Source organism: Labeo rohita, chromosome 21 (assembly GCF_022985175.1).
Source record: "Labeo rohita strain BAU-BD-2019 chromosome 21, IGBB_LRoh.1.0, whole genome shotgun sequence".
NCBI lineage: Eukaryota > Metazoa > Chordata > Actinopteri > Cypriniformes > Cyprinidae > Labeo > Labeo rohita.
Genome location: NC_066889.1, coordinates 13,810,235 through 13,823,263, shown reverse-complemented (window position 1 = coordinate 13,823,263; position 13,029 = coordinate 13,810,235). Strand labels below are relative to the sequence as shown.

Here is a 13,029-nt window from a genome sequence, read left to right as displayed (position 1 = left end):
AATAAACTTCAAATGAAAAAAAAACAACTGAAGTAATTACCACTGACATTCATTCACACTTCTGTTATCTTTTTCTTTTTTGTCACAAACTATTAGGCAGTGCATATTTACCCTTTGAGACTGTGTTAATGATCTTATTTTTAATTAGTAAGAATACAACATACTTGAAAATGCATGAACGGAAATCTTTGGGCAATGCAGCCACAGCCTATTGAGAATAAAAGAAGGATAATGATGTAATTTTGCCACTTTCGAAAGAAAGAAAATGCAGCATAAAATCTCAAATACTGAATTAATCATTCCGCATGAAAAATTAGGTGGTTTGTGTCTGACAGGTACCCAAACTCTTAAAAATAAAGGTTCTTTATTGGCATTGACGGTTCCATGAAGAACCTTGAACATCCATGGAACCTTTCAAGGTTCTTTATAGTGCAAAAAGATTCTTCACATTTTTAAAATGTCCTTCAAAATGGTTCATTTAAGAACTGTTCACTTTAAGGTTCTTTGGGGAACCAAAAATGGTTCTTCTATGGCAGTCCTTTGAAGCCTATATTTTTAAGAGTGCGCTGTCATCTCAACCTTGCAATATTAAACAGGTGGAATACATATGCGTCCCAGCATACCTTAATGGTTAACGTCATTATTTTGACATTTTTGCCTCTAAACTGCCATTTAGCAAAAGAACTGCCATTTTTTCCACCAAAGCAGCTTGTTATACGTAATTTTAGTGAGTTGGCTGCCCTGTACTTTTCATTTCAAACTGTTATGGACACTATGTTCTCTGAACGATAAAAATTGGACACTATGAGTACAAAATAGTCTAACTCTCATGTCATTTAGGAATAACAGGTCCAAGAACATGTTCCTCCAGACTCCAGCCTATGGATTTGGAAGTGATGTAACATGAGCTGGAACGCAGTCAATGTCCTCAGTTATGAATTTTGTGGTAAGAAGTCAAAATTCATATCTGGGTTATAATGTGTGATCATTTTGGTGAGTGTAAAATGATAGCAAAATACACAGAAGTAGAATCACAGAAGCAAAAACGACACTCGGTGACAAAATGAACAGCAGAAATGTGTGCATTTTCTCTCTGTCTGCTAATAGTGATACATTACTGATCTATTTTTAACTCCACCCTACACCACTCTCTCTGACACACCTGCCAGATCTCTGAAGGAGGGAAACATTCTGGAGCAGATCGGCTGTACCACTCCAGCCGTTCAATGGCTGCAGGGCAGCGCGCCCATCTCAGACCTTATCAGCACAATAGATTTATTGCGGCAGAAAAGATTTGGGGTTTCTTCGCGTGTTTCGGCAGGAGACACACAAGTGAAGGGGGACTCCATTTTTAAGACGCTATAAATCTATCCGGGTGCATTCGGCAAGGACTTTAAATGCAACACACCCTTGGGCGCGCGGCGGAGAACGCCTGTTACGCACGAAGCGAGCGCAAGACGGGAGCATTTCAGAGCAAATCTGATAAATGGTTGAACTTTAAAAAACACGACAGTGGCTTTTGGAACGAGCATTTCACCTGATGGATCTTCAAAAAAAACTCTGCTGCGGTGGCAATGGGGCTGTCACATGCCAACGGGACCGAGAGGAGATAACTGGGGCAACTGAAAATTGCATTGTTTTTCTTCTGAATTAGTCTGTTCAGCATACTACATATGAGACCAACGACAAGCATAACTCCAACCGAGAAAAATTCACAACACTGGCATTGTAAACGCCCTGAGACTTTGCGAATTAAGAAACAGGGTCTTTGAGAAGGTGAGTGGATTTAGTAGGATGTCTTACAATACCTGCAAGTATGGTGTCTTCGGGAGAATAAAACTGGGTTATATGGCACCTGTTGTGAAAGGAATAGTGAGCATTAAACAGCGTAGAATGATATTCACGACGTTCTTTTTTAGAGTGGCATTTTAATATAAATTCTACAGTAGCTACATCTAAAAAGTTAGGTTTGTAGTAATGAATAGTCTATTGATGTAAATTTGGACATCCCATTTCCATCTTAGTTTATAAAACTGTATCACAGGTCTTTCTGGAATACGTGATTTAGATCGGTCAATCACGACATTAGGATAAAATATTTGCTAATGACCCGCTTTATAACTGACCGATGGACCGGGAAACCTGTTTCTTTAGTTGCTTAATTGTGTTCGGTCGCAATTAGCAAATAAATGCTTAACAGAAATCCATTTAAGTAGTCGTATAATAATCAGGTTAATGTTTAATTTCATCTTGGAGTTAATTTTGCCATAATAATACATTATACATAAGATTACAGATTAAACCTAATCTAATTAACTTAATTAAATGTTTAGCGAGCTAACTCTGTTTACATAGTATTGGTAGCTCTAGGCGTTCATTCACGGTAAGAGCAAGGTGATATTTGAAGGTCTAGTGATGAACGGCCGGTGTGAGTTATGGCTTGTCACTCCAGTCTCCAGGGGCGAGGGTACGGTCAGCTACAAGCCCGCACTCCGAGCTCTTCGCCTGGGCTGTCCGTGAAAACACAAGCAGCGGTGTTTTTGCTGGGACGTCAGCTTAAGATGGCTTAATAGATTTTTTTTCTAAACTACTGATACTTATCAAACAATAATGGGTCCGGAAAAGTATGGGTTAGACTTGCCTTTGCGCACCGTGGACGTGTCCGGTCCGTGTCCAACTAACAGAAAAGAAGAAACGGAGCTGAGCGCACGAAGTCGTTTAGAAGATTCGCTTGTGACGCCCGATGACTTCGACCCGTGGAGGTAACGGCGTCTTGCATGTTCATAGGTTAATAGAGAGGAAGACTTCTAAAGTAACCCGTGATTAATTAAAATCGGGTGCAAAACACCCCTTTATTTTGTTCTTCTTGATCAGAGGCAGTTTTGCTGCTATTGAGGTGAGTGAAGTTTTCTGTGCAGATGGTGAACCAGCGCTGTGTGAAAGCTAGTCTCTGGTTTCTTTGAATCTTAATTGAGTGTCAGGGACTGCTGCTTGTTTTATTAGCTTTGACAGAGACCAAACAAGCAATTAGAAACAAACCTGTAGCTTTTCAAACTGTAATATTTGACATCTGTTGAAGGCTGCCCTGGTGAAAAAACCAGCCTATGCTGGTAGGTATGTTTTGATGCTGGGATGCTGGTTAGGTAGGTTTTGATGCTGGTTTAAGCTGGTCCTTTGCTGGTTTATGCTGGTCCTTTGCTGGTTCATGCTGGTCCTTGACCAGCAACATGACCAGCAAAAACCAGCAAAGGACCAGCTTAAACCAGCAAAGGACCAGCTTAAACCAGCATCAAAACCTACCTAACCAGCATTCCAGCATAAAAACCTACCTACCAGCATATGCTGTTTTTTTCACCAGGGTGGTGATTGAGCTGATAATTTTGCAATAATACTGTGTTTTTTTCTTTCTCTGAGCTGGACAGTGAATGAACTAACTTTATGTATTTGTGACCCTGGACCACTAAACCAGTCATAAGGCTCAATTTTTCGAAACTGAAATTATTTCCATTGATGTATGGTTTATTAGGATAGGACAATATGTGGCTGAGATGCAACTGTTTTAAATTCTGGAAAATTTCTCGAAATATTGAGAAAATCGCTATTAAAGTTGTCCAAATTAAGTTCTTAGCAATGCATATTGCTAATCAAAAATTAGGTTTTGATATATTTATGGTAGGAAATGTACAAAATATCTTCATGGAACATGATCTTTACTTAATATCCTAATGATTTTTGGCATAAAAGAAAAATCGATAAGTTTAAACCATACAATGTATTTTTGACTATTGCTACAAATATACCCAGCAATGGTTTTGTGGTCCAGGGTCACATATGTATATGTATCTAAAAAATAATAATTTTCTAAATGTTTTGTCAAGTAAAAATATGCTTCACGTGGTAAAAAAAAAAATTTAGTGCATCAATTCAAGGCAAACATATTTTATATGACTACATTTCAACTACAATCAACAAGACTACATTTGATTTTATTAATGGATTTTATTTTTAATGGGCTGAACAGATAGAAAGAGAAAACATATAGGTAACAACTGCACATTTCCACTTTTGAAAACAGCGCATGATTTGCCATAATTGCCATCCAGTTGCCATTCTAAACGTATTTTACATGCTTCTTAGTTTGCTTTAGTTTATCTTTATCTCTTCAAGCTGGTGTTTCAGCTCTTAACATGCACATTTTATGTTGAGAAAAGCTGATATTTAAACCACAGTGGAAGGGCTGAACTGTATTTTTTGATGTGATTGTTGTGAACACTCATTGTTAAGTGCTTCACAGCGTGCAAAGGGTCCCTGGAGCAGCTTTGACATTTCTCTGATGTAACTTCACTCACAATGTCAGATCTTTTACTGTTTCTCTATCTCCTTCCTCATCTTTTTAAAGACCACTCATAAGATTAACATTTTAAGGCATTCTTTGTGGACTAAATATCCCATTTTTGCATTTCAGTCTGCATTCTCAGTCACCTTGTGAAGGTCATATAATTGTGTCTTGGATGATTTTGATTCCCTGAGCAGAGATTTCTTATTTGGTATCCTTTGTTAGGCTGAATTTCTCTTTTATTGCTTTGAGGACGAGTACAAATGTTGACCTTGTGAAGGTGCATCCTTGTCGTTGTGGCTCATTATCACCACTGTCCCATGTGTTTCTGTTTTGTGGTCCTTTAATGAACTGGCTAACATGTAGGTGCGGCGTCTGTAACCTAAATACTAGTGAACCCTCTTTAAGAGGTCCTGGATCAGAGCCAGGAGCAGATGTGCAAAACCAAAAAGCCAAGACAGCACCTGCTACTCATGTGAAAGCACCTCACACCTTTTCTGATACTGGCCGATGTGTTGGTCCCATGAGATCCCGTGAGTCAGACCAGCTAAGAGATGTCTGGGAAGAATCCATTAATATAGCATCATATGTTATTTATCATGCCAACGGTGGATGTCACTTTCTTTCAGTGCATCGCTTTTTCTCTATCTTGTTTTTTTTTTCAAGTATTAAGTAAACGCTCCCTGCTGCACTAAGGATTTAATGTGATGGCAGTTTCGCTCAATATCTGTTCACATCAGCATTCACACGATGCCTGTGAATTAGATATGGGCCAGATTAGGATGTACAGGCTTTGGAAGAGAATGTTTGTCAAGGTTACTCTGGCAACCTCAGCATAATGTACTTCAGAATCCGTTACCAAAGCAACAACATACAGTACAATTTGGCCTTGGTTATTTGTAATTTGCATGTCTTTTAGCAAGTAAATGCCAAGAATGAACAGTTTGAAATGACATGTTTGAAATGACCTTGTTTTGGCTTTTTTAAATCCATTGTGTTAAATCATTTTTTCTTCCACTGTGCATTTATAATGAGAGTCATGTACAGTACTATTCAAAATTTTCTATTCAATATATATATATATATATATATTACAGTAAAACAGTAATATTGAGAAATATAATTATTATAAAATATAATATTACTATTAAAAATAAGTATATATAACTGTTTTATTTGAATATATTTTAAAATGGATGCATTTATAATGAGTTTCATGTACAGTACTGTCAAAAGATTGGCTGGATTTGTTTGATCAAAATTATTATAGTAGGAATATTATTAGAAATAAAAAGAACAGTTTTGTTTGTATTTTAAAATGGAATTAATTCCTATCATGGCAAAGCAAATTTTTTAAATATTTCAAAAGTTGTTATATATTTAAAAATGTAATTCTTTTTTTATGATAGCAAAGCAAAAATTTCAACATTTTCAAAAGTGGTTATATATTTTAAAAATTATCAAAATATTTATCATATAATATTTTGTATATATTTAAAAATGTTATTAATTCCTATGATGGCAAAGCTAATTTTTCAAACTATTCAAAAGTTGTTATATATTTAAAAATGTTCCAAATACATAAAAGTTTTTATGTGTTTCAAAATGTATTTATTTTTTATGATGGCAAAGCTAAATTTTCTATATATTCAAAAGTTGTTATTTATTTAATAAATGTTCAAAATATATAGTTTTCTATATATTTAAAAAATATAATTATTTTATTATGATGGCAAAGCTACATTTTCAAAATATTCAAAAGTTGTTATACATTTTTAAAATCTTCTGTTCACAAACAACAAGGGCGCTTGTCGGCTTTTGCAATAAATGTAAAATCGCGATGCATTGAAAGTGGACAATACCAGCTTTTTTTTGACAAAATATGTTTACGGGTTCAGACTGAGCTATATGTGGAGAATAATGCACTGCACTGCTTTTTTAAAATGGCGTTTATTGGTTTTTGCAAATACTCTTCATATGTATATATATGTATATATAACACAACAGTGTTAATGTTGTTACTGTCAAATTAAATGGATTTAAAGGAGAACTCCACTTCCAGAACAACAATTCACAAATAATTTACTCACCCCCTTGTCATCCAAGATGTTCATGTCTTTCTGTTTTCAGTTGTGAAGAAACTATGGTTTTTGAGGAAAACATTTCAGGATTTTTCTCCATATAATGGACTTCATTGGTGCCCTGAATCCAAAATGTGGTTAAAATGCAGCTTCAAAGGGCTCTAAACAATCCCAGCCGAGGAAGAAGGGTCTTATCTAGCAAAACGATCTGTCATTTTTTAAAAAAAATAAAAATTTGTATACTTTTTAAGCACAAAAGCTTAGGTAGCACAGGCTCTGGGATGCGCGTCCACCATGCTACGTACTATTGAATCACGTCGAAAGGTCATGTTGAACGTAGGCAGAACTATAGACCCAGTGTTTACAAAGCGAACGCACAAAGACTAAGAAAGTGCAGGTAAGTTTGTAAACAAAAGCCGACTTGTTCTTCCCGAGTCACATTTGAGATTCGTTCAAAATGAAAGAATTGTTCAAAAACAACCCATTACTAATTCGTAGCAACGTAGACGTATATCCTAGAGCCTGTGCTACACGAGCTTTTGTGCTTAAAAAGTATACAAATTTTTATTTTTCGAAAAAAATGATTGATCGTTTCGCTAGATAAGACCCTTCTTCCCCGGCTGGGATCGTTTAGAGCCCTTCGAAGCTGCATTTTGGAAGTTCAAAATCGGGGCATCAATGAAGTCCATTATATGGAGAAAAATCCTGAAATGCTCTCCTCAAAAAAACATAATTTCTTTATGACTGAAGACAGAAAGACATTGATAACAAGGGGGTGAGTAAATTATTTGTAAATTGTTATTCTGGAAGTGAAGTTCTCCTGTAATGCACCCTTGCTGAATAAAAGTGTTAATTACTGATCCCCAAAAAATAATTATATTATATTTTATATAATGATCACTCAGGTCAAGTTTTAAAAGTGAACCAAACGACTCATCAATGGCTCTTTAAAATATTCAAGTGTAGCTGCCTTTAGCTGAGCCCAGTATCTATCAAACCCAGAGCTGCCTTCAGCTAAAGCCTCTGTTAATATCTATGGTAATTACAGTAGCACAGAGCACTATTGTACAGCCAGGGTTCGTCCTTGGTGAGCATCACCACAAATTAGCTGCTTCGCTCCCTCTGTCACCTCCTCGTAATTTTCCCTTAATTCACATAAAACTCTCTCAACAGAGGCTCTGTGTCTCTCCGAGTAAAATTAATCACAGCTTCCCCATTATAACTTTAGAAATGCTTGAGTTTAGAGGTATTTTAGATGTGTTTACAGTTTTACGAAAACTTTTGTAAAAAGTCATTTTAACAGCATCAGGGCCTAAAATGAGTAAAACAGACCAGACACCCGAGACACATTCAAGCATTGATGCCTTGACAGTAATTCAAAACAGTAAGAAAACAAAAACTTGAATCCTGTGGAAAATTTCTCATCTTTTGGCAGGCTGCTAGACACAGTTCCACAGTTTCAATCCATAAACAATTGTGCCACTACATTATACGGCAACTTATCTACCTCGACACTGTCATTGTTTTACTAAATAAAAGTCCTGTTGTGCTCACAGGGAAAGAAAATCAATGGCTTGAAAGAATGAGCCCTCAGACACGCATTCACAGTGGGGATCTATAAGATATAAGAGCACAAAATTACATTTAGTACAAATTAGGGCTATCAGTTTAACACGTTAGCTTAATTAATTAGTTATGAAAGTTCAGTAAATAAGAAGTTGATATTGTGCCATATTTTAAACACAATATTATGTTTTTTCTCAGTTTTGCAGAGAACTTATTACCTTTGAAGCCGTAGCAGAGTTTTTGCACGTCTCCGACCAACACATCGAGAGTTTAGTTTCTGAATGAATCTGCATTTTGAACGAATCATGTGAATCCATGATTCAAAGGCCCATTTATAAAAAGAGCCATTTACTTCTTTGCTGAATGAATCAGCCATTTGAACAAATTGAATCATATGAGTGAATGACTCATAAAGACATTTACCGCCACCTGCTGGCAGATTTAGTTTCTTATTAAGAGTGTCAGTTTATTAACAAAAAAAAAAAAAAAAAAATAAATAATAATAATAAAAACATTAAAGGGATTTTTAACATCTGTCATCATTTACTCACCCTCATGTCATTTCAAACCTTTCTTTTGTGGAGCATAAATTAAAGTATTTTGAAGACTGTTGGTAACAAAGCTGTTTTGGTCATCATGACTTTCATTATATGAAGAAAAAATAGAGATGTTTCTTAAATGATCTTCTTTTATGATCAATAGTTGACATTAGGCTGTTCCAGCCTAAATTTAGATGTGTAATACATTTTATGTTGAATCAACTAATATAAATGTGAATCCATGATTCAAAGGCCCATTTATAAAAAGAGCCATTTACTTCTTTGCTGAATGAATCAGCCATTTGAACAAATTGAATCATATGAGTGAATGACTCATAAAGACATTTACTGCCATAGCAGAATTATTGTGTGTCCCTAACCAACACAGCGGTGTTTAGTTTCTGAATGAATCTGTGTTTTGAACGAATAATGTGAATCAGTGATTCAAAGGCCTGTTTATAAAAAGAGCCATTTACTTCATTCCTGAATGAATCAGCCGTTTGAACGAATCGAATCAAATGAGTAAATGACTCATAAAGACATTTACCGCCACCTGCTGGCAGATTTAGTTTCTTATTAAGAGTGTCAGTTTATTAACAAAAAAAAAAAAAATAATAATAATAATAATAATAAAAACATTAAAGGGATTTTTAACATCTGTCATCATTTACTCACCCTCATGTCATTTCAAACCTTTCTTTTGTGGAGCATAAATTAAAGTATTTTGAAGACTGTTGGTAACAAAGCTGTTTTGGTCATCATGACTTTCATTATATGAAGAAAAAATAGAGATGTTTCTTAAATGATCTTCTTTTATGATCAATAGTTGACATTAGGCTGTTGCAGCCTAAATTTAGATGTGTAATACATTTTATGTTGAATCAACTAATATAAATTATTTTTTTCTAAAGCTACAATTTGTTATGTCTACTTGATAGTTTCTCATTTATCACAAAAATAGCTTTAAATAATCTTTTGTGGGTATTTTCACAGTCATGGTGATTTTGCAATTAATTAGATTAACCAACACATCATGTAATTAGATTCAAAATTTAAATTGAATAACAGCCCTAGTACAAATGTATTCATTAAAAATCATTAACATAATATTTAAAGTGAAAGTTTTTAAATTAAGTGTCTTATGCTCATTAAGACTGTGATTTTGTGCTGAAAATACTGTAAAAACACTAATATTGTGAAATAGCTGTAAAATAACTGTTTTCTATTGAAGTATATTTATAAATGTAATTTATTTCTGAGATGCAAAGCTGAATTTTCAGCATAATTACTCCGGTCTTTAGTGTCACATAATCCTTCAGAAATCATTCTTATGTATTGATTTGGTGCTCAAGAAACATTTCTTATTATTATCAATGTTGAAAACAGTTGTGCTGCTTAGTATTATGCAGAAATCAAGAAATAATATCATTGAAATTGTGTGTGTGTTTGTTTTTAATAGAAATTAATGCTTTTATTCGGCAAATATGCATGAAATTGATTAAAACAATAAAAACATTACAAAAGATTCTATTTCAAATAAATGCTGTTCTTTTGAAAGTCTATTTATCACATAATTCATCAAAAAAATGTTACCGCAAAATATCAAGCAGCAACAATTGTTTTTAACATAGATAATAAAAAGAACCATTATTAATAATCAGCATATTAGAATGATTTCTGAAGCATCATATGACACTAAAGAGTGGAGTAATGATGCTGAAAATTCAGCTTCATCATCACAGGAATAAATTACATTTATTTCAGCCTGTAATAATATCTCACAATATTGTTTTACTGTATTTTTGATCAAATAAATGCAGGCTTGGTGAGCATATGAGACTTACTGTGTAAAAAATATTAAATAATATAAATAACATAACAAAATTGTGTTTGTGTGTGTGTGTGTGTGTGTGTGTGTGTGTGTAAAATCATAAAACTTTCTATTTATTTTTGAGTTTAAACTATTTGTTAAATTCCCTAAAGAAATAAGAGAAATCGCTCAAGCCCTTTGACAGTAGTGACAGAAAGAGAAATTTAAAACCAAATGCTGCTCCAGTGAGCTCATATAAATCAGAGTGACAAGAGTTTGTCACATTTTCATCTTTTTTCTTTGCCCCAAGTAGCATTCTGGACACATGAGCTTTTGTATTTGTGCGGAGTAAATGAGCTACATTTATTCCAACCCTCACAGTCTCTTACAATCCCATATGACCAACAGAAGCAAGACGAGTGGGTGTGTATGTCGTATATCCCGCTGTGGATTTGTTATCTGTGCGTTTACATGTGGGCGTTTTTGTATTTGAACGACATCCTTACAAAACGTACCTGATTGAAGACACTCACAGTTGTAAATGTATGCACCCTTCACACAGCGGTGTATTGTACGCTGAAGACACTGTTTGCCTTGTGCTCCATCCTTCTTTCTAGGTCTAGTCACTTTCTTTCAGCAACAGACATGAGATCATTACTCACTTTTGGAGGCTTCGGTGAGGCTGCAGGCACAGTGGTTGCATGTTCATCGATTCATCTCAGTTGTTTGTTGTTCCTTTGAAGGGTGAAGATGCCTTTTCACCATGTGAGAGCAGGGCTGCTCTACACAGACAACTACCTGAGCACCTCTCTCTCCGAAACCAGTGAAGAACAGCTCGCCAACATCTCCACAGAAGAGCTTGGCGGTGAGTGAGAATGTGTGTGTGTGTGTGTGATTTGTTTGGATGGCTGCTATTTGTCAGTGTAAATGCATGTAATTTTAGTTAATTATAGTTTGCCCCAGAAATGAAAATGCAGATGGTCACATGGCCATTTACAGAATTGGGTAGTAATTTATTACTTGTAATCTGGATTATGTAATCAGACTCCAAAAATGAAGTACTTGTAATTACATTAAATTACATTTTGAAATACTCGTAATCGGACTACATGAGTTCATGAGTCTCTTGTTTGTCCTGAACAGTTAAACTGCCTGCTGTTCTTCAGAAAATTCCTTCAGGTACCACAAATTATTTAGTTTTTCAGCATTTTTGTGTATTTGAATCCTTTCCAACAATGACTGTATAATTTTGAGATCTATCTTTTCACACTGAGGACAACTGAGGGACTCATATGCAACTATTACAGAAGGTTCAAACACTCACTGATGCTTCAGATTAAGAGCTGGGGGGGTGAAAACTTTTGAACAGAATGAAGATGTGTACATTTTTCTTATTTTGCCTAAAAATCTTTTTTTTTTTTTTTCATTTTGTACTGCCCTGCAGAAGCTACAAAATATACGTACATGTTTCCCAGAAGACAAAATAAGTTAAATTTACCCTGATCTTCAAATTCCAAAAGTTTTCACCCCCCCCCCAGCTCTTAATGCATTGTTTCCTCGAGGAACATCAGTGAGTGTTTGATCTTTGACTTCAACTGTACATTCAGAAAGTCTTCACATTTTGTGGACATTCACACAAAGATCTGTCATTATTCAGTTGGTGACACAGCATGTGACCACTGATTTACAAAAATCATTTCAGGCTTAAAAAGTGTTTCAACATTACATCTACTGATGAACACATTGATTTTTATCTGATTTATCACTCTGTGGATTCTTTGGAAGGCTTTTGTTGTTCAAACACGTTAACATGCACAAATTAACACAAATTAATCTTTTTTGTCAACTGATCTTCGTCCACTTAATATATTTACTTGAAGTACCCCTGAGATTTTTAAATAAATATTTTAATAATTAAGTATCACATTTGCATATTCATTGGTTTTCTGATGGTGACATGATTGGACAACCATGACATAAAGCAATGTTTATTTGCACTTCATGTTAATAACAACAAATGGAATATACTTTCTTACTCTTTGTATTTTTATGTCAATATGGTACTTGGTACAATATTATCCTATTTAAATCAAAGAGATAAACCTTTGAGTTAGGTCAAAAGTAATCAACAATGGATTATGTTACTAACTGCAATTTTTGTCATGTAATTTAAAATCAGTAGTGGACTACATATTTGTAAGTAATCTACCCAGCTCTGGTCATTCAGTTGTATATGTGGTAATAAAAGCAACCAAACAAACCTCAGGGTTTATCCACTTATGCCTCCAGTGTGATAAACATTATAAACCCCTTTACAGTCGCTGCCCCACTACAGTCCATTGCAACTCGAAATCTCACTTCCCTCATCCGGAATGTGTTGTCGGTCATGTGTTAAGGCAGTACCTTAGGGCACACAAGAAGAAAATCGATGGTCTGACTGGTGGGTCAGAGGGTGTTGTGAATACAGTGGTTGATTTGAAAAGATGTTTGAACTGTGGAACTCTCAGATGGAATTAAAGCTTGCAGCACCTCCTTTGAAAATGATTGTTTTGACACACCAGGAACCGAGGGCTGGCCACGGTGGGAGGTTCTACAGTTTGCATATTCATGAAATCAGGGGTAAAAAGTGACAGTAGCAGTTCAGACGAGGTCTGTCTTTTCCGAAAGAAAAAAGCTCTTGAGGGAGATAAAAAGGAT

The 13,029-nt window shown here is 35.1% G+C and overlaps 1 protein-coding gene across 2 annotated transcripts in view; it reads left to right on the top strand.

The window, feature by feature from the left end:
- The first annotated feature begins 1,194 nt into the window (after window positions 1-1,194).
- Window positions 1,195-13,029, top strand: part of caln2 (calneuron 2) — a 49,613-nt gene continuing 37,778 nt past the window's right edge. Inside the window, exons 1-2 of one of the 2 annotated variants that reach the window (XM_051093941.1) lie at window positions 1,195-1,776; window positions 11,076-11,197. In XM_051093941.1, the coding sequence (XP_050949898.1) occupies window positions 11,083-11,197 (115 nt within the window). In that variant the 5' untranslated portion in view covers window positions 1,195-1,776; window positions 11,076-11,082. Of the gene's footprint in view, window positions 1,777-2,610; window positions 2,763-11,075; window positions 11,198-13,029 lie in introns of those variants that run through there. The other variant, XM_051093940.1, reaches the window with a different exon arrangement.